A 23,735-nucleotide genomic window follows, 5' to 3' on the forward strand; every position below is an offset into this window, starting at 1 on the left:
ACCCATGGCCTTGTACATGCAAGGCAAGCACTCTACCAACTGTGCTATGTCACCATCCCCTATTATAATAGTTATTACCAGCCCTCATTTTAGATAGAACCTTATCATTTCTATTTTTTTTCCTTTCCTATCCCTCCTCCCTTTCCTCTACTATCTTCCTTAGATTTTTTTTTTATTTGTTCTTTTTAGATACACATGACAGAAGAGTGTATTTTGACATATTATACCTACGTGGAGTATAACTTATTCTAATTAGGATCCCATTCTTGTGGTTGTACATGATGTGAAGTTTCAGTGGTGATGTATTCATATGTGAACATAGGAAAGTAAAGTCCAGTTCATTCTACTGTTTTTCTTTTTACCATCCTCCTCCCTTCCCTTCATTCCCCTTTGTCTAATCCAGTGAACTTCTATTCTCACTGCCCCCCTTGATGTGTTTCCACATATCAGAACATTTGGCCTTTGGATTTTTTGGGATTGGTTTATTTCACTTAGATTGATAGTCTCCAGTTCCATTCATTTACCGTAAAAGTCATTCTTTTTATGGCTGAGTAATATTCCATTGTGTATATATACCACATTTTCTTTATCTCTTCATCTGTTGTAGGGCACATAGGTTGGTTCCATAGCTTAACCATTGTGAACTGAGCTGCTATTAACATTATTGTGGCTGCATCACTGTAGTATGCTGATTTTAGGGTCTTTTGGATATAATGCTGAGGAGTGGGATAACTGGGTCAAATGGTGGTTCCATTCAAAGTTTTTGAGGAGTCTCCATACTGCTTTTCCATAGTGGTTGCACCAACTTGCAGTTCCATTAGCAATGTATGACTGTACCTTCTCCCCACATCCTTACCAACATTTACTGTTACTTGTATTCTTTATAATTTTTATTCTGATTGGTGCGAGATGAAATCTCAGTGTAGTTTTAATTTGCATTTCTCTAATTGCTAGAAATATTGAACACTTTTTTTTATATTTGTTAATCATTTGTATTCTGTGAAGTGCCTGTTCAGTTCCTTTGCCAATTTATTAATTAGGTTATTTTTGTTGTTGTTGTTGATATACTTTTTGATTTCTTTATATATATCTTGGGGATTAATTCAGGTAGGCTCTCCATGTTCTTGATTGTTTCCTTTGCTATGAAGTTATTAATTGAGAACTTTCAAAATAATGTTCTCAGGACAAAGTCTGATGTAAATGCAGATGTCACAGAGGAACAGATAACATTTTCTCCAAAAATTCTTTTTCGATTTCTGAACAGCAAAGTACATTCAAAAAACATCAAGAAAATGGGGAATTTGTTTTTTGCAATATATGACATGAGCTTAATTTTGTTAATATATTAATATCTCTTACAAAGCAATAAGAAAAATACGTGCATTCAGCAGAACAAGTATATCATGAAAGTATTTGTTTTCTTGAGAGTAACTTCAGATAGATCATTCTGGTTCTACTGTGAACAAAAGGTGGGGGATAAAGGAAGGTGAAAGAGGGAAGGTCATGAATGGAAATGGGGAGATCAGTGGTTGTCATTCTAAGTAGTAGCTTCTCTCTTTTTATTCTCTTATTCATTTACTTTATTGGGTTGTTTTTGTTTCTCTTTTCTTTTGAGTTGTATTTACTTGTTTAGTACTAGCTTCATGAGATCAGGGACCATGTCCATGTTATTTACTGTTGTGTACCCAGATTCTAATATAGTGTCTCATACATGGTAAACATTGACTGAAGCTTGTGTTTGCTAAATGAAATGGTACCATGTACTTCTGTAGTTTTTAAGAAAAAGAATATGATAAGTCTATGTGCTGATACCTAACAGTCTTATGGGGGAAAAAAGGCAGTGTTAGAAACTGGGTATAGTATAATTCTTTTATATTTAAATATATGTATAATTTTATATAAGATTATATACTATTCGCAAAAGGTTTTTAAGAAAGACAGCCAAAATTAATAATGATGCCTCTGGGAGAAGAGTCAGGTAGGGAAAAAGAGAGATACTTCTTTGAGAATCATTAGGTATTATCTATTGGTATCTTGTGGCATTTCAATTTTTTATTTTGTGCATGTATTTTTCTTTAATTTAAAAAGGTAAAAATAATTTAATGCACATAATTTCAACTGAAGAAGAAAGGCATAATTTTTACCAATCAATTTTTAAAAATACATTTGGTATTTATATAGAACTGCTTATACACATCATTATTAAGCAAAATCAGTAAATTCCAGGCCTTTTTCTAAAAACAAATCTTTTCCATGTTTGTATTTTTAATCTATTTTGTCTTGCAGTGTATTCCCTTCAATCATTGAACACGTCACTGCAAAATCAATTGCAGGAGTCACTGAAGAGTCAGGAATTACTACAGAGTAAAAATGAAGAGCTCTTAAAAGTGATTGAAAATCAGAAAGATGAAAACAAAAAATTTGCTAGTATATTTAAAGACAAAGAGCAAACACTTCTTGAAAATAAACAGCAATTTGACATTGAGATAACAAGAATAAAAATTGGTATGTATTTAGGCTATTGTTATAGTCAGATTTTTTAGAAAGGAATGAGAAACTGAAACTTTTGTTGTTTTAGAATTGGAGGAAGCCTTGGTCAATGTGAAAAATTCCCGGTTTAAGTTAGAAACTACTGAAAAGGAAAATCAGATATTGGGAATAACACTGCGTCAGCGTGATGCTGAAGTGACTCGGCTGAGAGAATTAACCAGGTAAAATTGCTTTTCTTTAACTAACCTAGGCCTCTTATTTGATGTATTATAAACTTCAAAATAATGTCAAACCTGCCCTTTTTTCCTTATCATTTTCTCTTATTTTTTCAATTTTTTTGCTAATTTCTAATTTTTTCTTCCTGTTCTAATTATGGTAGTTTAGAAATTCCAAACCTGGGCAAATGCTTTTTTAGACTCTGTAAGTCTAGGTAATGAGCTCTGATGAGAGGCTAACAACCTGTATAGCAAAGTGGTAAGCTCCCTGGCTGTGAAGCCAAAGTCCTGAATGAAATCTCAGTTCTGCCACATATTAGATGATGACTTTGAGCTCATTGTTTAAACTTTCTCACCTCTCTTGTAAAGCAGGGACATAGATAGGGTTGGGAGAAACTCAGCAACAATTCATGAAAAGCAGTTAGCATGGTAAGCCCTTATGCCGTATGATCTTGGGTAACTCATTTATACTCTTTGAGCTTAATTTTCTTCATTTTGACAATAAAATGAGGAATTTGTCAGTGGCTCCTAAGATCCTTCATTTCCTAGCAGATTAAGTTTTCTTTTGAGACATTTGCTAAGATTGGATTTTTAACTGTTTAAAGTCCCAGAAGAGAGGTTATTTTAAGCCAGAAAATCATCAGGTATGACCATGTCTTTGAATGATCCTAGAAATTTATATTTCCAAATATAAGATAATTTTGAATATAAAACAGTATGTATTGTATTCCCAATTAACAGACCCACTTTGAATTATAAACTTTTAGAAAAATAGATTAAATAATAATGTATGCATATATGTATGTATGTGCATATACATGTATAGTCTAATATTTGAATTTTTAAACTTCTAAAATTTATAATCTGTTAATACAGAAATACTACTTTTTTCCTACATTTATTTCATAGGATAATTTCATTAAAGCTTTTTTTAAAAAAAAATATTTTTTAGTTGTCAATGGACGTTTATTTTATTTATTTATATGTGGTGCTGAGAATCCAACCCACTGCCTCACACATGGTAGGCAAGCACTCTACCACTGAGCCATAACCCCAGCCCCTCATTAAAGCTTATTTATTTATTTAGTTAGTTAGTTGATTGTGGCTGGACACAATATTTTTATTTTATTTATTTTTAATGTATTTTTAGTTGTAGGCAGACACGATACTTTTATTTTATTTATTTATTTTTACATGGCACTGAGGATCGTACCCAGAGCCTCACACGTGCCAGGCGAGCATTCTACCACTGAGCCACAACCTCAGCCCTCATTAAAGATTTTAATAGTTGGAAAAAACAAAAGACATTTCTTATGTCCATGTGGAATTATAATTCATTAGGCCCTGGCCAGTTTTCTAAATGCTAGCCTATACAATTTTTCTTCAAAGTAAAGTAAGAAATTAATGAAGTACATTGATATTTTTCAAAGTCGTCTCTTTCCCAAATATGTTATTTTGATTTGTCCTCATTTATGGAGGGAACTTTTAATATCTGCATTTTCACAGATGGGGAAACCAAGGGCCTGCAAATTAAAGTATTAATCGAAAGTTAATAAGCTGGGATTTGAACATTTTATTTCTCTTTTATATATGGCTTGGTTTTAGCTAAAATAGTATACATTTTCTGGTAACAACTCTATGCCTAATTTAATGTAACTAATCCTTAGTATTTTTTACCTGAGAGATAAATGGATGATGGATGGATTTATTTGCTTATTCATCAAACATTTTTTACATATTATATTCCAAATATATATGTGTAAAACACACTTAAAATATTTAATTATTTCAGTTGTTAAATATTCATGTCATCAAGCAAAAAGCTTTTTCTAGTGATTTAAATAAATATAAAGGGGAGATACATTTTTTAAGGATAAATTTGACTAAATATATTCAACATGTGTAGCTCATTTACCTAGACAATTGATAATAAGCCAGATGAGGTGGTGCATGCCTGTAATCCCGTGACTACGGAGGCTTAGACATGAAGATTAAAAGTTAAAGACCAGTCTCAGCAACTTAGTGAAACCATAAGCAACTTTATGAGATTCTGTCTCCAAGAATACAAAGGGCTGGCCAGGAGGCTCAGTGATTAAATGTCCCAGGGTTCAATGCCTGGTACCAAAAAGAAAAACAAGGCAAACAAACAAACAAACAAAAAGAAAATTGATAATAGAAAAATCAGAACAGTCTTTCAGAGTAATAGTGTAATTATTCTAGAAAGTCATATAAATGGAAGCCCAAAGAAATTAAGGAGCTTACCTGACTTTACCAGATAGTTGGTTCCTAAACTGGGTCCTGAGCCAATTTCAAATTCCCTCCTCAGCTTTGCTTCCTATTTTGTAAAGGAACAAATTCTCTAAGTAAAAATGAGCAATTATGAGGGATTCTTTGATCTTTAGAAGATACACTTGTATTTGCTTATTCTTTCAAAATAACTTGTAGTCTGCCTTTTCCAACGTTCATTAGGAATGGTGAAGGGTTTGCTTGTAATTGGAGCCTTTCTTTTCTTCACATTTATCCTAACATGGAAGTATAGGAACTGAAAAACTAATTAATTCTTAGAAACTATCTGCCTTTGGAGAAGATAATCTCAACTATTTTTTTCTCATTTTCTTAAGACTGAAGAATTTTCCTGTCATTTTTCCCCCCATTTCTGTTAAGCACCTCTTCTTTTTATACTGGGCATAAATCCTACATCATGACTACTAGTTCACCTATTAAGTCAGAGTAACTGCCATCTAAATAATTATAAAATATGGTGGGCAGGCTTAGCATAGTATGGCACATAGGCATTAGTACCACTCCTCCATTCTTCTGAAGATTTATAGTTGTAAAATACCACGTATACACATTAATGTCAATTTTTGCTTTGTCTTTTAAATTTAAAAACAAAAATAGTCTTTGAGCTTAAGTGTATCTAAATTCATCCACACTGGGGATATATAGTATGTTTGGGAATACCTATGTTATTTCATCAACTAATAACATTTCTCTGACTGGGCTTCTGTGACCATTTTGATCTTCAAGGTAAAGTAGCATCGTCTGACAATACAGGTGAATTTGCATGATTATCTACCCAGTCCCTCTTCCCTGTAGTGATGCACCTTCTCAGCTAGGTGTTAGGTTTTTTGGGTGTGTTTTAAATGACACTTTATCTATCTCTAACTAGAAAAGTGGAGTTTAAAAGTTTTTAAAATGTAAAGTGATGAAAGGAGAGGGAAACATTAATCAACCTGATTTGATTAGTATATTTTATGCATATTATAATATCATACTGTATCATATAAATATTATTACATAATAGTTAAAATTTTAAAAAAATTAATGGAGACATTAATTACCTTGATTTGATCATATATATTGTATACATGTATCAAGTGATCACATTATGTCCTATAAATTTGTACAATTAAAATAATAATTGAAAAAGAGATTTTATCAATTTTTCTGAATCTCTTTCACAGATATTTGGAGGGGACTTATGAGATTGAAAGGTACACATACAATGTCTAAATAAATATCTTCTCTCTTTGCCACTTTCAGTGATTTTGAAATACACCTTTATCACTTTTTTTTCAGATTTTACTATAGCACGTTATAAAACTGTTAAAATTTGAGAAAAATTAATGTTTTCAGTAAGTAGAACATATTTTAATAGCTTCAAAGAACAGTTTTAGAAGTGCTGATAATTCATTTTAAAAATTACATTTCTTGATATGAAGATGTGCCAGTTTTCTAAGCATTAAAAATCAATATGCTTAGCCACACATGGTGATGCTGTTATCCCAGCTACTTAGGAGGCTGAGACAGGAGGATCACAACTTTTAAGGCTAATCTGGGACCCTGTCTTAAAATAAAATTTAACAAGAGCTAAGGAAGTATTTGTTCAGTGACAGAGTGCTTGTCTAGCATGTATTAGGCCATGGGTTCAGTCCCCAGTACTATAAAAATGAGCTGCTTATAAAAGCTGCCTTTAAAAGTTTTACATATTCTCGTATGTTTATGGAGATTTTCCCTTTAATTTCTGAGGCAAAGGGATGGGGTTGTGGCTCAGTGGTAAGAGCACTTGCCTAGCATGCATGGGGTACTAGGTTCGATCCTCAGCACTACATAACTAAATAAAATTAATAAAATGAAGGTATTATGTCCATCTACAACTAAAAATTAAAAATAGTTTTAATTTCAGAAGTTTAGTGACTGCTATTAATTTCCAGAGATTAAACTTTTATTGATGTTATTATGTCATCCTTTCTTTCTCTCTTTCCCTGATTTTGTCCACAGCAAAGGTGACACTTTTGTTAAGGTCTGGAAAGAAATGTCAATAGAAATATTTCTTTGCTTAAGCTAGACTTAGAAAGTATTTTCTCTAATATACAAAAACTAGTTCAAAATAAGGGGTTAGGGTCATAGGGATCCCAGCAAATTACAAAGGTCAGTGGAATAGAGAAAGGGGATTGAGGGGGAGGGAGGAAGGATGGGATAAGGAAAGAACAGTGGAATGAATCTGACCTAACTTTCCTAAATACATATGAATATACCACAGTGAATCTCACCTTTACATATATCCACAAGGCACTAATTATAGCTCATTAATTTCTCTTTAATTAATATTTCAATTGACAAATCATAATTGTATATATTTATTTCCTACAGTGTGATGTCTCACTATAATAGTTAATTCAAGTCTATCTTGTGATAGAATTTTTGTGATAGATATCTTGTGATATCTCTCTTGTGATAGAATTCAAAGACTTATTCTTCCTGTCAAAACTGGAACTTTCCCATCTCCTTACTTCTCTATCCCCCCAAACTCTCCACTCCACCAGCCTCTGGTAACCACCATTCTATTTTTTATCATGATTTCAACCATTTTTTAAAATGTAGTTCATTTTGTTTTACCATGCTGGAATTTGAATTTAGGGTCTTACAAGTGACAGTCAATTTTTCTACTACTGAGTTATATCCCCAGTCTACCTTAAACATTTTTAGATTCCACATGTATGTAAAATCATTGATCTTTGTCCATCTGTGCTATGCTTTTTTAGCATAAAGTCCTCCAGTTTCATCCATGTTGTCACAAATGATACAATTTCCTTCTTTTTGAAGTCTGAATGCCTTTCATTGTGTTTATATCCACATTTTCTTTATCCATTCATCAGTTGATAGATACTTGTTTGATTCCATATCTTGGCTGTGCTACAGTGATCATGGGAGTACAGGTAATCTTTTAGATATGTTGATTCAGTTATTTCGGGTATATACCCAGAAGTGAGATTGCTAGATTATATGGTAGTTCTACTTTAGATTTTTGAGGAACCTCCATACCATTTCCCATAATGGCTATACTAATTTACATTCCCACCAGCAGTATGTAGAGGGGTCCCTTCTTATCTTTTTGATATTAGCCATACTAACAGGTATGAATTGATAGTTCATTTTAGTTTAAATTTGCATTGCCCTAATGATTAGTGATATTGAACATTTTTTCTTGAACCTGTTGGCTGTTCATGCTTTCTTTTGAGAAATATCTCTTCAGGTCTTTTGTCTATTTTTTGTTGTCATTGAGTTGTCTTTGACGTATTTGAAATGTCTACTTCTTATCAGACATGGTTTGCAAACATTTTCTCCTCTTCTGGGATTTCTCTTCACCCTTGTTAACTGTTTACTATGAAGAAGATTTTTAGTCCCATTTGTCTATTTTGTGTTTATTACCCATGTTCTGAAGGTCATATCCCTCAGAATTGCCCAGACCAATGACATGAAGCTTTTTACCTAATTTTTTTTTCTGGTAGTTTTACAGTTTAGGTGAAAGGGGATGTCTTTGTGATGTAAGTCTTTAACTCATTTTGATTTGATTTATGTATGTGAGATGGCTTAATTTCATTCTTTTGTTTGTGGATATCCAGTTTTCCCCAAACCATTTGTTGAAGAAACTCCTTTTATCATTGTATGTTCTTGGCAGTCAACTGGCTATAAATGTGTGGGCTTATTTCTGGCTTTCTACCTTGTTCCATTGATAGATATGTCTGTTTTTGTGGGAAGTGCCATGCTTGTCTTGCTTGTAGTAGCTTTATAATATATTTTGAAATTCAGGACTTTAATGCCTCAGCTTTGTTTTGTTTTTGTTTTTCTTTTGTTCCAGATTTCTTTGGTTATTTTTGTTGTTTCATATGAATTTTAGGATTTTTTTTCTGTCTCTTTGAAAAATGATATTGGAATTATGATAGGACTGTACTGAATCTATAGACCACTTAGGGTAGTATGGTCATTTAACTATTAATTCTTCCAGTTTATGAGCATGGGATATCTTTATATTTATTTGTATTTTCTTAAGTTTCATCATTATTCTATAGTTTTTATTATACAGGTCTTTCATCTCCTTGGTAAAATTCACTCCAAAGTATTTTGGATATTTTTCTTACTATTGTAAGCAAGATTGTCTTCTTAATTTCTCTTTTTGGATAGTTTGTTGTTAGTGTGTAGAATGGCTATCAAGAAGTTGGGAGTAGGGCTGGGGATGTGGCTAAGCGGTAGCGCGCTTGCCTGGCATGCATGCGGCCTGGGTTCAATCCTCAGCACCACATACAAAAACAAAGGTGTTGTGTCTGCTGAAAACTAAAAATAAATATTGAAAAAATTCTCTCTCTCTCTCTCAAAAAAAAAAAAAAGAAGAAGAAGAAGTTGGGTGCAATGGTTTATACCTGCAATCCTGGCAATTTGAGAGGCTGAGGCAGAAGGATTCCAATCTTGAGGTCAGCTTCAGAAACTTAGGGAGACTGTCAACAAATTAGCAGGACACTATCTTAAAGTAAAAAATAAAAAGGATTAGAGAAATAGCTCAGAGGTAAAGTGCCCCTGGGTCCAATCCCCGGTACCAAAAAGGGGGGGGGGGGGAATGCTGTCAATATTGATATTTGTAAATTGTTTTTATGTTCTGCAATTTTCCTGGATTTTTTTTTTCCTATCATTTTAACGGTTTTTTGGTGAAGTCTTTATATGTAAGTCCATATTGTCAGCACTTCCTTTGTATTAGGATAACTTTTACGGAGTCCTTATTTTTTTATTTTTATTTTTTTTAAAGAGAGAGTGAGAGAGGGAGAGAGAGAGAGGGAGAATTTTTTAATATTTATTTTTTAGTATTCGGCGGACACAACATCTCTGTTTGTATGTGGTGCTGAGGATCGAACCCGGGCCGCACGCATGGCAGGCGAGCGCGCTACCGCTTGAGCCACATCCCCAGCCCCGAGTCCTTATTTTATAGTGGTTCAACTCATGATTTTTTACTTTTCATGAGTTTACCAGGGTATTAAATGCATTTTCAGCCATATATAGTGGTGCATGCCTGTAATCCCAGTGGCTTGGGAGGCTGAAGCTGGAGAATTGCAAGTTCAAAGCCAGCCTCAGCAACTGAGCGAGGCCCTAAGCAACTTAGTGAGAGACCGAATCGTTGAATAAAAAATAACAAGAGCTGGGGATGTGGCTCAGTGGTTAAGCACCCCTGGATTGAATCCCTCGTACCAAATGAAAGTGTGTTTTCAACTTATGATAGATAGGTTTATCAGGATGTAACCCCATCATAAAGTCAAGAAGCATATATATTTCTTTCTCTTACCTAATTGCTCTGGCTAGGGCTTCCAGTACTATTTTGTGGTGAAAGTGGGCATCCTGGTTTTAGAAGAAAACTTCACAACTTTTCTCCATTGAGTATGATATTAACTGTGGGCTTGTCATATACGGGTTATATGGATTTTATTAGGTTAAGATACTTTCCTTCTGTACCTAATCTGAAGATTTTTTTCTTGCAAGGATGTTGAATTCTGTCACATACTTTTTCTTTATTAATTGAGATAATCATGGTTTTTATTCTTCATTTGTTAATGTAGTATATCACATTTATTGATTTGCATATGTTGAATTATCCTTATATCCCAGGGATAAGTCTTATTTGATAATGGTGAATGATTCTTTTCGTGTATTGTTGAATTTGATTTGCTAGTATTATGTTGAGGATTTTGCCATCCATGTTCATCAGGGATACTGGCATGTAATTTTCTTTTCTTGCAGTGTCCTTGTTTGGCTTTGATATCAAGATAATATTAGTCTTTTAAAATGAGTTTGGAAAAATTTCCTCCATTTTGAGTTTTTGAAAGAATTTGAGAAGGATTGGTATTAGGATTAATACTACTTTAAACGTTTGGTGTAATTCAGCTGTGAAACCATCTGGTCTTAGGCTTTCTTTGATGGGAGCCTTTTTATTACAGATTCAGTCTCTTGTTATTGATCTATTTGGATTTTCTGTTTTGCTTGATTTGCTCTTGGTAGGTGTGTCTAGGAATTTATTTATTCTAGGCTATCAATTTATGGTATAACTGTTCTTAGTAGTTACGATCATTTTTATTTTTGTGGTATCAATTGTAATGTCTTCTCTTTCATTTCAGACTTTGAGTTTTTTCTTTCTTCTTGGTAAATCTAACTAAGAGTTTGCCTATTTACTTATCTTTATAAAAAAAAACAACTTAGTTTCATTGATTTTTTTTCTATTATTTTTCTAGTCTCTATTTTAATTATTTTTTCTCTGATTTTTGTCCTTTTCTTATATCTGCTATCTTTAGGCTTAGTTGGTTCCTCTTTTTCTAGTCATTTGAACAATAGATTATTTGAACTCTTTTTTCTTATACCTTCTTTTCCTCTACGAACTGCTTTTGCTGAATACTGTAAGTTTTGGCATATAATGTTTTCATTTTGTCTCAGAATATTTTTTTTTATTTCCCTTTTGATGCTTTTTTGACCCACCGGTTGTTCAGGAACATTTTGCTTAATTTCCACATTTCTAAATTTTCTAAAATTTCTCCTATTATTGATTTCTAGTTTTATTTGCAATCAGAAAAGGTACTTGATAAGATTTTATTTCTTTTAAATTTGTTGAGAACTTTTTTGTATCCTACCATATGATCTAAGATGGAGAATGTTTCATTTTGCTAGAGAAGAATATGTATTCTCTGCTGTTTGTTAGAATGTTTTTCATAGCTCCTTTTGGTTTGGTCTATAGTGTAATTCAACTCTTAATATTTTCATATTAATTTTCCATCTAGGTAATTGTCCCTTGTTGAAAGAGGGGTATTAACATCCTCTAGTATTATTGCATTGCAGTCTGTCTCTTCAGATTAATAGCTGCTTTATATATTTAGGTGGTCTTATATTCGGTGTTTATATATTTACAATTGTTATGTCCTTTTGATGAGTTGATTCATTGTTATATAGTGACCTTCCTCGTCTCTTTTTTTACTTAATTCTATTTTGTCTGATATGATTATAGCTGCCTCTGCTCTATTTTGTTTTCCATTTTCCCATTTGTGTAAAATATTTTTTACCATTCTTTACTTTTAGTCTTTGTGTTGTCCTTACTGGCAAATGAGTCTCTTGTAGTATTTTTCATTTGTTTTATCCATTCAACCTATGCCTTTTGATTAAAAAATGTAATTGATAAGTATGGACATATAACAGCCATTCTGTAATTTCTTTTCTGGTAGTTTTTAGATTCTTTCTTTTCTCTCTTCCTGTTTTCCTTGGCATTTAATGATTTTCTGAATTGGTATGCTTTGAATCCTTTCTTTTTATGTTTTGTATAACTACCGTAGAGGTTTGTTTTGTGGTTACATAAAACATGAGGCTTAACATAAAATATCTTATAGTTATAAAAGGCTGTTTTAAACTGATAGTACCTTAGCTTCATACAAACAGAAACTACAGTTTTACTCCCCTGCCCCTTATGATTTTGATGTCAATGTTTACATTTTTTTGTAATATATAATATTTTTGTAATACACAATATAACCACTTGTTGTAGCTTTAGCTGTTTTGCATAGTTTCGTCTTTTTTAACCTTTATATTAGAGATAAAATTGCTTTACACACTACCATTTCATTACTCTAGAGTATTCTGAATCTGGTTATGTTTTAATCATTGAGTTTTGTATTTTCAGTGGCCTTTCATTTCAGCTTTAAAAACTGCCTTTAGTAGTTATTTCTGTAAGCCTGGCCTGGTGATAAACTCCTTTAACTTTTGTTTGTTTGGGAAGTTTTTTATTCTCATATCTGAATAACACCTTTGCTAGGTAAAGTATTCTTGGTTAGCAGGGTTTTTTTCCAGTTCTTTGAGTATGCTACTCCATTTTTTCTCTCCTGGTCCATAGGGATTTTGCTGAGAAATTCACTAATAGCTTTATCATCGCTCCCTTGTATGATAATATGTTTGTTAGCTCTTGCTTCTTTCAGAATTCTTTGTCTTTGATTTTGACCAAATCTCTGGGTTGAATTGGTTTGGAAACCTCTGAGTTTCCTATACTTGGATTTTGATATCTTTCCGCAGATAGGGGAAGATTTCAGCCATCATTTCCTTATGCAGAACTCGGAGTTTGGTTATGGTCACTCCTCTACTACTTAGCTGTTCTTCACAGTATGTGTGGATGCACATTTGCCTCCTGGCTTGGAAAAACCTTAATCAGAGCATCTTAGTCCTAGGGAATGAAGGGATTATTTGTGGGATTATAAGTCAGGCACTGGGGGTGGATAGGCTAGATGGTCTCCTCATGGATATGGGCATATTGGGTGGATACACTTTCCTTTTGGCCTAGGAAAGTTGTATGCAGAACTGTCATGCTGGGAAGGTTCATCACTATTAGCTCTGGTTGGATGGCACCAGATGCTCTTGTCGCAGATATGCCGAGACTTGAATTTATCTTCTGGCCTGGGGAAGCCTGAAGCAGAACACTGATGCTGGATGGGGAAGCTGAATATCTACTTCCAGCTTGTTTACCACTGTAGAAACCATGGACCCAGGGCATTCCTCTCTGTGTGACAGTGTACCAGCTTGAAGGAGGGGTAACATGGTCAGAGTGAAATAGTTCCTCCAACCCTTCAAACTTTCCCTTTTATAGGGGAAAAAAATCATTCATTCTATATCCAGAGATATAGAATGGTATAGAGATTTCCTTTTAGTATTTTATGTGTACATGTGTTAACTACTTATTTTTATAAAGATGGTATTAAATCCACTTTATTTATGGCCTCCTCTTTTAAACTTATCTTTATATAATGTACATTTTCCCATCAATAAATATTCTTTACAACATGACTATAAAATAGCTGTTAAGTGGGCTGGGGTTGTTGCTTAGAGGTAGAGTGTGCACCTTGCACGTGTGAGGCACTGGATTCGATCCTCAGTACCACATAAAAATAAGTAAAGGTATTATGTCCAACTACAACTAAAAAAAATAGCTGTTATGCTGTTATCCATAATTTACCTAAATCAAACATAGACAAATATACATATTTTTTCTATTGTAAATATCTTTTTAAAGTTTATATCCATCAATTTTCTATTATTAGTATCTTTATAACTGTCCTTGAGTACAATCTCTTTGTATATAGCAGCACTAGGATGAATTCCTGGAAGTTCAAGTTTGTGGGTCACAGGATATAGTATATTCTGGGGTTGGTGGTGCACACCTGTAATCCCTGCTACTGTGGACACTGAGGCAGGAGGATCTCAAGTTTGAGGCCAGCATTGACAACTTGGTGAAACCCTGCTCAAAACAAAATGTAAAAAGTACTGTGAACGGACGTTAGTGGTAGAGTATTTGCATGCAGGAGGCCCTGGTTTCATTCCCTAGGACTAATTCTTGTTTTACTAAGTTCAATAAACAAATAAAGGGGAAAAAATAAATCACATTTAAAATTTTGAGTTTATCTCATTAAAACTTTTAAAAGTTTGAGGCCAAGGATGTAGTGTTTGCCTAGCAATTTGTGGAAAAAAAAAAAGTAGAACTTTTAAGACATGCTTATTGACTAGTTATATTTGTTTTGTTTTTGTTCATTACCTGTGGATATCCTTTGTATCTATCTTTTCTCTGTTTATCTTTTTCTCATTGATGGTTTTTTTTTTTTTTTTTTTTTGGAGGATGGGTACCAGGGATTGAACCTGGGACACTCAACCACTGAGCTACATCACCAGCCCTGTTTTGTATTTTATTTAGGACAGGGTCTCACTGAGTTGCCTAGCACCTCGCTATTGCTGAGGCTGGCTTTATACTCGTGATCCTCCTGTCTCAGCCTCCCAAGCCACTGGGACCATAGGTGTGCATCACTATGCCTGGCTTCTCATTGATATTTAGGATCATATGATTCAATTCATATAGACGAAAGGCTTTAAAATGGTTTTAATAGGAGTAATAAAAGCTGTCATCAAATGAGATGAACACACATTTAGACTGAAACTGTGCTAAGCACTTTACTCATATTTTATTTAATCTTATTTATTTGTAATTCTAAAGTAATTATCTACATTTTACAGTTGAGGAAATTGAAATTCAGAAAGGCTAAGTGACTTGCCCAAGATCACAGCTAATGATAGCAATAGGATTTGGCTCCATTTCTTTTTAGCTTCTAAGCCTGGGTGGTTTTTCTTATATCACTCTTTTCCAATAACTAGCTGTTGCTTATCCCTAATTATGACATAATTATCTCTATCCATCTGTTTATTCCAGTATTGTTCTAATATTATCCTGAGTGTATCTCTTGAATGGAAGATTTTCTTTTTTTCCCTTAACCCAGGAGTGCTTTCCAACTGAAATACTTCTTCAGCCCTCTAAGTTTTATTTTGCGGAAGGGTCTCTCTAAGTTGCCCAGAATGACCTTGAATTTCAGGTCGTCCTACTTTAGCTTCCTGAGCAGCTGAGACTGTAGATGTGAACCACCATGCCCAGCAAGAAAAATAATTTTTAACAGAATACATAGCAAATGAGTATTTTATTTTCCATTTTGCTTTATATCTTAGCCTACTTATATTATGATGGTTTTATACTCAAAGATTTATTTACAGTGTTGCTCAGGAATAAGGCATTTCTATATCTTAAGAGAAAAAAATTCTGAGCCTTTATTTTTAGATATAATTAGATTTGATGCAAACCAAAATCTTTCATCCTTTGTTATTTTAATATACTCTTGCCAGAGCATATCCTGTAATTTTTGTCTTTTAGTTTTCATAGTAAGAACCAGACCCTTGCCTCAAGTCCTTCTTTTTAAAGATGAAGGTATGTATATATGAATGAAACAGGTAGAAAAAATAATTGCTTTACTAAATTCTTCTTGACAGAACTTTACAGAACAGTATGGCAAAGCTGCTCTCAGATCTTAGTATGGACACTGCTTGCTGCAAGCCTGGAAATAACCTTACCAAATCAATTCTGAACATTTATGATAAACAGCTTCAACAGGACCCAGTCCCTCCCCACACTTCCATTATGAGCTACCTAAATAAGTTAGAAACAAATCACATTTTCACACATTTGGAGCCACTTTCTACAATTAAAAATGAAAAAACCATAGAAAAAAAACCCTATGAAAATGTTTTGCCCTCCAAAGTCCCTCCACATAGTGATATTGAGGGCATGGAGAGAGTATTAGCACCTGAGATTCTTTCTACCCTTTCAAAACAGGATTCTGATGCTGAGTGTGAAACCATGACTTTAATAGAAGATGAATGTAATTTAGATAACACAATTTATATTCCTTTTGCTAGAAGCCCTTCTAAGAAGAACCTACCACTTTCTAAGAGAGTCTCCCCCCAGCCACAGATAAGTGTTGCTACAAGACAACTAGTCAGTGATAGTGCACTTATCTCTGAAACAGAAAATAAACTGTGTGTACCTGTAGTTTGTTCTTCAAAAAATGAAACAGAAGATGCACCTGAAAAACTTTCCAGAACAACCGACACGGAAGACAAACAGCTCCTCAAGAAAATAAAGGAGGCAATTGGTAAGATCCCTGTTGCTGCTGAGGATCCAGAGGAACAAGCTGCATGTCCTGGCCTGTCAGCTTGTCACAGCACCAATGTTCAAGTGAAAAGCAATGTTGTCTGTGATGGCAGCTTTTTAAATTCTGACTTGATGTCAGACTGGAGTATCTCTTCTTTTTCAACGTTTACGTCTCGTGATGAACAAGACTTCAGAAATGGCCTAGCAGCGTTGGATGCCAACATAGCTAGGCTCCAGAAGTCCTTACGGACTGGTCTTCTAGAGAAATGAATTCAAAAGCAAATTGATTGAGTATTTTCTCTTTTTAAGATTAGAACTTGGCTATATCGAAGGTATATTTTAAATTTCTGTAGAAAAATAACTTTATATTGTTAATTATGTATAAAATAATAAATTTTATGTGTAAAAAGTTACTGTTGGAATATTTTGACACTTGGGAATTTATAAAAAGTCATCTTAAGAAATTAAAAATTGCCAAGACAATAACTAGGAAAGTATTTTAATTTAGTACTTATCAATTAGAGTTCTTTTACTAGTATTTAACTGTGGGGTTAAAGGTTCAAGTTAAAGGATTTTTTTGTTGTTCCTTAAAGCATAATGGGAAGAAAGTCTCTGGGGACAATTATTACATTTAAACTAGAATTTCTTTTCTGTTTTAGGATAGCTCTGTGTTTCTTAATGACATTGTGTTTTTGTATGGAATGTTCTGTACTACAGGCCAGTGCTCTTGGTGAGATGTATAAACATTTCTTTTATAAGAAAAATTGCCAGTTAATGCCACTTTGCAAAAAAAAAAAAAAAAAATATATATATATATATATATATATATATATATATATATATATACATATATATAAAGTTATTTGTAAAAAAAAAACATTGATAATATTCTCAATTAACATGGTTTCTAAAAATTCTTGGAATTTTTTTCCCTGAATGTGTGTTTTAAGGCCTTTAAAAAATAAAGTCAGATTGACAAAGCTGACAGCTAAGTTTTACTTTTGAAAAAAAAAATTTTTTTTAAACAAAAAAGAAATCTTTGGGTTTTTTATCCTTACTCTCTTTAAACATAATGAAATTTGTAAATCTTGGTTGTCATTCTGCCTTTCTGGGCCAGTTTTTTCCCAGGATTTAACTGATAACATTCACTGTTCTATAAATATGAACTAACCTGGTTTCTCTACTTTTCTGTACTAGAACTTCTTAACTGTCCAGTGTCAGCTTCCTCCATGTAAGCAGCACACCTTTACCCTTAGAAAGCTGAGTCTTAAGTTGTCACAAACACTCAGTACAAGTCATCTTCTTAGTACAATTATTTTTAGCACTTGCACAGCCTTTAGAATTAAAGAGTGTTTATTGGTCCCAGGGTCTCTTCATGGTAGCATTTTAGATGTTAGTGTTACAACCTCTGAAGGACCCCACTGGACTCTGATATGTCCAGATAAGAGATTTTTTTCTTTTACAGAGAGAGATTTTTGGAGTCTAAAAATAGTAAATGAATTCTAAACTATATTCACAGAATTGTTCATTAGCATTTTAAGTGTTCTATCTTCCAGCTTTCATAAGTTAATTTATTAATTTCTTATTTGGTAGTAATAGGCCACAATTCTTCAATATGTAAATTCAGAAACACAAAATAATGATGCATGGAAGAAAGTTGTGTCATCTTTCTACTCCCAAGTTTCAATAGTTACTCATATGCAGAAGCAGATTTTAAGAGTGTTTTATGTTAATTCTGAGGATATAGCGGGAAAATAAAGTGTTTCTCCTATTATTTGTTCACAACATAGATCACTTCTGTGATCCTAAAATGTGTGCGGAATTATAGCTCTAATCCAGTTCAGTTCTGACACGGTGTGAAGATAAAAGCGAAAGACTGAAAGACTGAGAACTCAGTTTCACCAGACTGCCCTTCAGGCCAGTCAGGCCTCTAGAAGTTCTGACCAACTAGCTATGAATTGGAATTCCTGGAACCCCTTCCTTAGACTTGATCATTTTTCAAAAAATAACTCATAGAGCTCAGAAAAATACATACACATATTATAAATGATATTTTAAAGGATAGAAGTAAACAGCCAGCTGAAGGTATACCTAGGGCAATATCTGGATAGGCCTTGACTGCAGGAGCTTCTGTCCCCATGGAGTTGGAGTGTACCATCCTCAAGCACAGGTAGGAGTTCTTGCTTACCTTCCTATAAGCCTCCATGTGTTCAGCTGTTCAGAAACTCTCAATCTTATCCTTCTGAGGCTTTACTGAAACCTCTTTGTATATGATTGAAGGGTATAGAACTGTGGTTGGACAAAAAGGATATGTATAATGTTAATAGACTGAGTGGGGAAATCCAGCAAAGCCTGTCTGTTCAGATTCTTCTTGGCCTGTCTATAGTATTTCTTCCTCCTGGGTATGAGGCAGGACTGAAATGGGAGTCTTATGATCTGCTTACTAACCGACAAGGTAGGTGAGAGAATTTTTTTAATGGCCATCTCCAAGACAGTTGTAGGGGAAGATTACAGTATATTTTATGACATGCCTTGGGGAGGAAATTCCAGTTTCTGTGGACCTGACTTGGGGAAGAAAAGGAGCAGGAATGTGCCAGTTACTATCATGATGGGCTCTGGAAATACACACTGAACAGGACAGGCATTCTCTGTCCTCAAAGGTGTTCCATTGCAGTGGGATACAAAGTATCGTTTTCTATAGTCTTAGTTACAGATGTTTAAAAATGGCTCTCTTAGCTGACATATTATCCTACAGATCATATTAGGACAGTGCTTGGTTTCCAGATGATATTCACATTGTTATTCGTATTGATGAGTGGCATCATGTTAGGGCAGCTCAGGGAGCCCAGGTCCTGTCCAAGTAAATGTGAGCTATTTCCTCAAGGCCTAGATTCTGATCAACTAAGTAGTAAACTATCCTTAACAAAAGGACTCACATTTTACCCCAAACTCACTGTACTTAGTCTCCTTGAAGCCAGGTCTTCTCCTAAGGCCATAATAATGGAAATATAAAACATAAAATGGAAGCAAATAAGAACACTCAGACTCTTGTTTAAGGCCACTACCTAACACCTTAAGATACTGTAACTTGCAGACTACTTCTTCATTATGTTATCTCATTATGTCAGCTGAATACCATGACCATTTGAACCTTTGGGGCCCCAATCTGTTATAAAAAGCTAGTTCTAGGCCATTCTCTCTACCATGTCTAATAAAGGATTTCCTCTGGGATTTATCATGAGAACTAAGTAAAATAACACGAAAATACTTGGTAAGCTATAAACAATAGGTTATGACAATTGGTCTTTGTATATATGTGTATACTGCACTGGACAGCTAAGGTTCTACTTTTACTTTATACACATACACACACACACACTGTTCTCGAAAATCTGTTTAGAATGTGGCATACTGCTAGTTAAAACAATTTTCCTACCTGTCACTTAGCCAATTCCACCAAAAGGAATTTTTGAAACTTGTTATTAAAATTGATAAAGTTACATGAACCTTTCTCCCATTGACACTGCCATTCAAAGTGATTTCTGATGTTGCCAGGACCCCAACACTACCTTCTATTTAGCCTCTAGATTAAGAAGGCTCATTTCTCCATGAGACCCCAAGGAGACCTACGTAAGTGTCATAGACCATCCAGGAAGAGATTGGGAGCAGACTTACACATTTGTTCAAGTGTATAACAAGAAACATCAGCTGCTCTATGGAGAGCACACAGCCAAGGAACATATTTTCATCCTACTCTTTCCAGACTGTTCTGTACTTGGCTCTGAGTTCTAGGCCTAAAGTAGGACAGGAGACTAGAACCAAATATTTTCAAAGTGAGCTGCTCCAAAACAAACAGAACAGACCCTCTTGGAGGGTAGTAGTTTAAGATTTGGCAAGAAGAAAGGAATAAAGGAAAAGTAATTTTCAAATATATAGCCTTAATGGATGAAGAGAAGATTGATCTTTTTTTCTTCTTTCTCTTTTTTTAGACCAGTCATTAATATTATACTTGCTGTCTTAGGATTTATAGGGAGGTGAAAATAGTAGAAGATGAAACTATATATTCAAATAGATATTTGAATAAATAGGTCTTCGCTGTTTAGAGCTACAAGCTACATTCTGTCATTTTATCCTTTCCCCCACTACAAAGCTAGTGATCTTTTGTCACTTATACATGCAGTCCATTGTCACCAACTCTTCCCTGCCCACATCCCAACCAATCTAAGTGTCTAGTCAGATATTGATAATAATGAATAACTAAACACATAAAACTCCTCTTAAACCCTAACATACCTAGAAATGGTATGAGAATTATATTGTAGTCATATCCTGCCAAAATTTTGAGGAAATTTCATGGTTTATTATTAATTTTAATAAAACATTTAAAAGTAATGATAAGTCTGTGGGAAAGTTCATCTGAATAACATGGTGTATTAGAAGAGTAATAGCAGTGGATCGAAAGCCAGGTGACCTAAGTGACTCTTAATGTTCTATGTGACTATTCACTTATAATTTATTCTCTCCCATGTGATACATATTAAGCATTTAAGGGCAATTAAGAAAGAATGTCTTTGAGGGACCTACAGCCCCAGCCCCTGCCAAATGAGAAGACATGATCTCAACAACTCCTCTAGCACAAAATACTCAAGTTTCCAAGGAGAAGTCTCCTAATACCCAAAGTAGGCACGTAACTCTGATATATACTCCTGCCTAGTTGGTGTCAAGTAGAATTTTAGCTTTGAATTGCTGTCTCTTCCATAATACTCATAGCTTGGATACTCTATTTTTCTTCTGATGTTAATTTGGGGGTATCTTTGTCTAGTAACTCTCTGAGAACTTGAATATTTTTATTTCATCTTTACATTTAAAAGATTGTTTATGTGGGTTTTCAAAGTGACAATTGCAATGTAAAGTTGCTCTCTCCCCTCTCATTTATAAAAAGCAAGAAGTATACAAGCTCCATTTGAGGGGGATCTCAAGAAAAAGCTCTAAAACCAAGCCCCCAAATAACTGGAAGGACTGCCCAAAGCTGCAGTTGTCAAGAAGTGACTCTGAGAGGAAATGGAATGCTATGGCTCCAGAGAGCAGAAAGAGCCTAGTACACTTCTCAAAGATGAAAGTTTATAGTAAAAATTTGCTCCCATTCTGTAGGCTCTGTATTCACCTCACTGTTTCTTTTGCTGAGAAGAAGCTTTTTAGTTTGAATCCATCCCATTTATTGATTCTTCATTTTATTTCTTGCACTATAGGAGTCTTATGAAGTTGGGGCCTAATCTGACATGATGAAGATGTGGGCCTATTTTTCTTCTATGAGGCACAGGGTCTCTGGTTTAATGCCTAGGTCCTTGATCCACTTTGAGTTGAGTTTTGTGCGTGGTGAGAGATAGGGGCTTAATTTCAACTTGTTGCATATGGATTTCCAGTTTTCCCAGCACATCAGATAGAGCACTGATCTCTAGGATATATAAAGAACTCAAAAAGAAAGCAAATAACCCAATCAATAAATGGGCCATGGAACTGAACAGACACTTCTCAGAAGATGATATACAATCGATCAACAAATATATGAAAAAATATTCAACATCTCTAGCAATTAGAAAAATGCAAACCAAAACTAAAGATTTCATTACTGGTCAGAATGGCAGCTATTAAGAATACAAACGACAATAAGTGTTGGCGAGGATGTGGGGAGAAAGGCACACTCTTACATTGTTGGTGGGACTGCAAATTGGTGCAACCAATATGGAAAGCAGTATGGAGATTCCTTGGAAAATTTGGAATGGAACCACCATTTGACTCAGCTATCCCACTTCTCAATTTATACCCAAAGGACTTAAAAATAGCATACTACAGGAACACAGCCACATCAATGTTTATAGCAGCACAATTCACAAAGGCTAAATTGTGGAATCAACCCAGATTCCCTTCAGTAGATGAATGGATAAAGAACTGTGGTATGTATACATAGTGGAATATTACTCAGCAATAAAAGAAAATAAAATCATGGCATTTTCAGGTAAATGGATGGAGTTGGAGAATATCATGCTAAGTGAATTAAGCCAATCCCCCCCGCAAACAGATGCCAAATGTTTTCTCTGATATCAGGATGCTAATCCATAATGGAAATGGGGAGGGAGGCATGGGAGGAATGGAGGAACTTTAGATAGGGCAAAGGGGAGGGAGCAGGGGTTAGGAAAGATGGTAGTTGAGGTGGACATCATTATTACAAATACATGTATGAAGACACAAATTATGTGACTGTGTACAACCAGAGATGAAAAAATTTGCTCTATGTGTGCTATGAATTGAAATGCATTCTGCTGTCATATATAACAAATTAGAAAAAATAAATTTTTAAAAAAGATGGAAGCTTACACACAGGGGCAGTTCTAAATCCTTAGTTTGTAACAATGAGAAGAGGATCCATGGGCCTTACGTGTGTGTGTATGGGGGGGATGGTAATTAATGTAGAGAAGTAAATAACAAATTAATGCACAAAACTTAGATATTAAGGAAAATTACAGCCTTCTTTAGGCACAAATCCTCTGCAAATAGTTGATTAAGAAAAACCTTCCTTATCCAGTTCAAATAAATAAGTCATCAAGGAAGAACAGCTGAGGCCACATGTGATTGTATATATTTGTAATCCCAGCTACTTAGGAGGCTGAGGCAGGAGGATTTCAAGTTTGGGGCCCAGCCTGGGCAAGTTAGAGACCCTGTCCCAAAAATTTTTTTAGAGGGGTGGGGATGAAGCTCACTACTAGCACACTCGGGGCATTGTGTTTAATTCCCAGTACCACACCTACAAAAGAAAAGAACTACCAGCAGAGGCTCTGTACTATTTTGTGTGTGAAAACAAAACAAAAAAGGAAGGAAGAAAAACAGGAAAATAAAACTGTAAACTAAAAATACTGGCATAGAGTAGACAGAAATTGTGACTAAATATTTGGCCATGAATTTTCATGATTGAATGAACAGTTATTTGTTGCAATCAAGAGAACTGAGCAGAGAAGCAAGAGCTTAGGAACAAGATGAGAGAACAGGAGCAAATGATGTAGGAGTTGACAGAACTTCAGAAAAATAAGCCATCTCAGAAACAAAAGCAAAACTGAAGATACGAGAAGGCAAATGTAAGTATGATAGTTTTGATATAAAATTTAGGTTTGAACTCGTTTTTCCTTCATATAGCTCCCAGTGTAACTATTAAGAAGTCC

At 34.4% G+C, this 23,735-nt stretch overlaps 1 protein-coding gene across 3 annotated transcripts in view; it reads left to right on the forward strand.

Moving 5' to 3' along the window:
- Positions 1-16,847, forward strand: part of Ccdc14 (coiled-coil domain containing 14) — a 57,472-nt gene extending 40,625 nt beyond the window's left edge. For all 3 annotated transcript variants that reach the window (XM_076868301.1, XM_076868302.1, XM_076868303.1), the window contains 3 exons: positions 2,287-2,505; positions 2,579-2,711; positions 15,861-16,847. In XM_076868301.1, coding sequence (XP_076724416.1) covers positions 2,287-2,505; positions 2,579-2,711; positions 15,861-16,791 — 1,283 coding nt within the window. In that variant the 3' untranslated portion in view covers positions 16,792-16,847. The remainder of the gene's footprint in view (positions 1-2,286; positions 2,506-2,578; positions 2,712-15,860) is intronic.
- Positions 16,848-23,735: the final 6,888 nt, after the last annotated feature.

The sequence above is a fragment of the Callospermophilus lateralis genome, chromosome 10, assembly GCF_048772815.1.
Source record: "Callospermophilus lateralis isolate mCalLat2 chromosome 10, mCalLat2.hap1, whole genome shotgun sequence".
NCBI classification, from domain to species: domain Eukaryota; kingdom Metazoa; phylum Chordata; class Mammalia; order Rodentia; family Sciuridae; genus Callospermophilus; species Callospermophilus lateralis.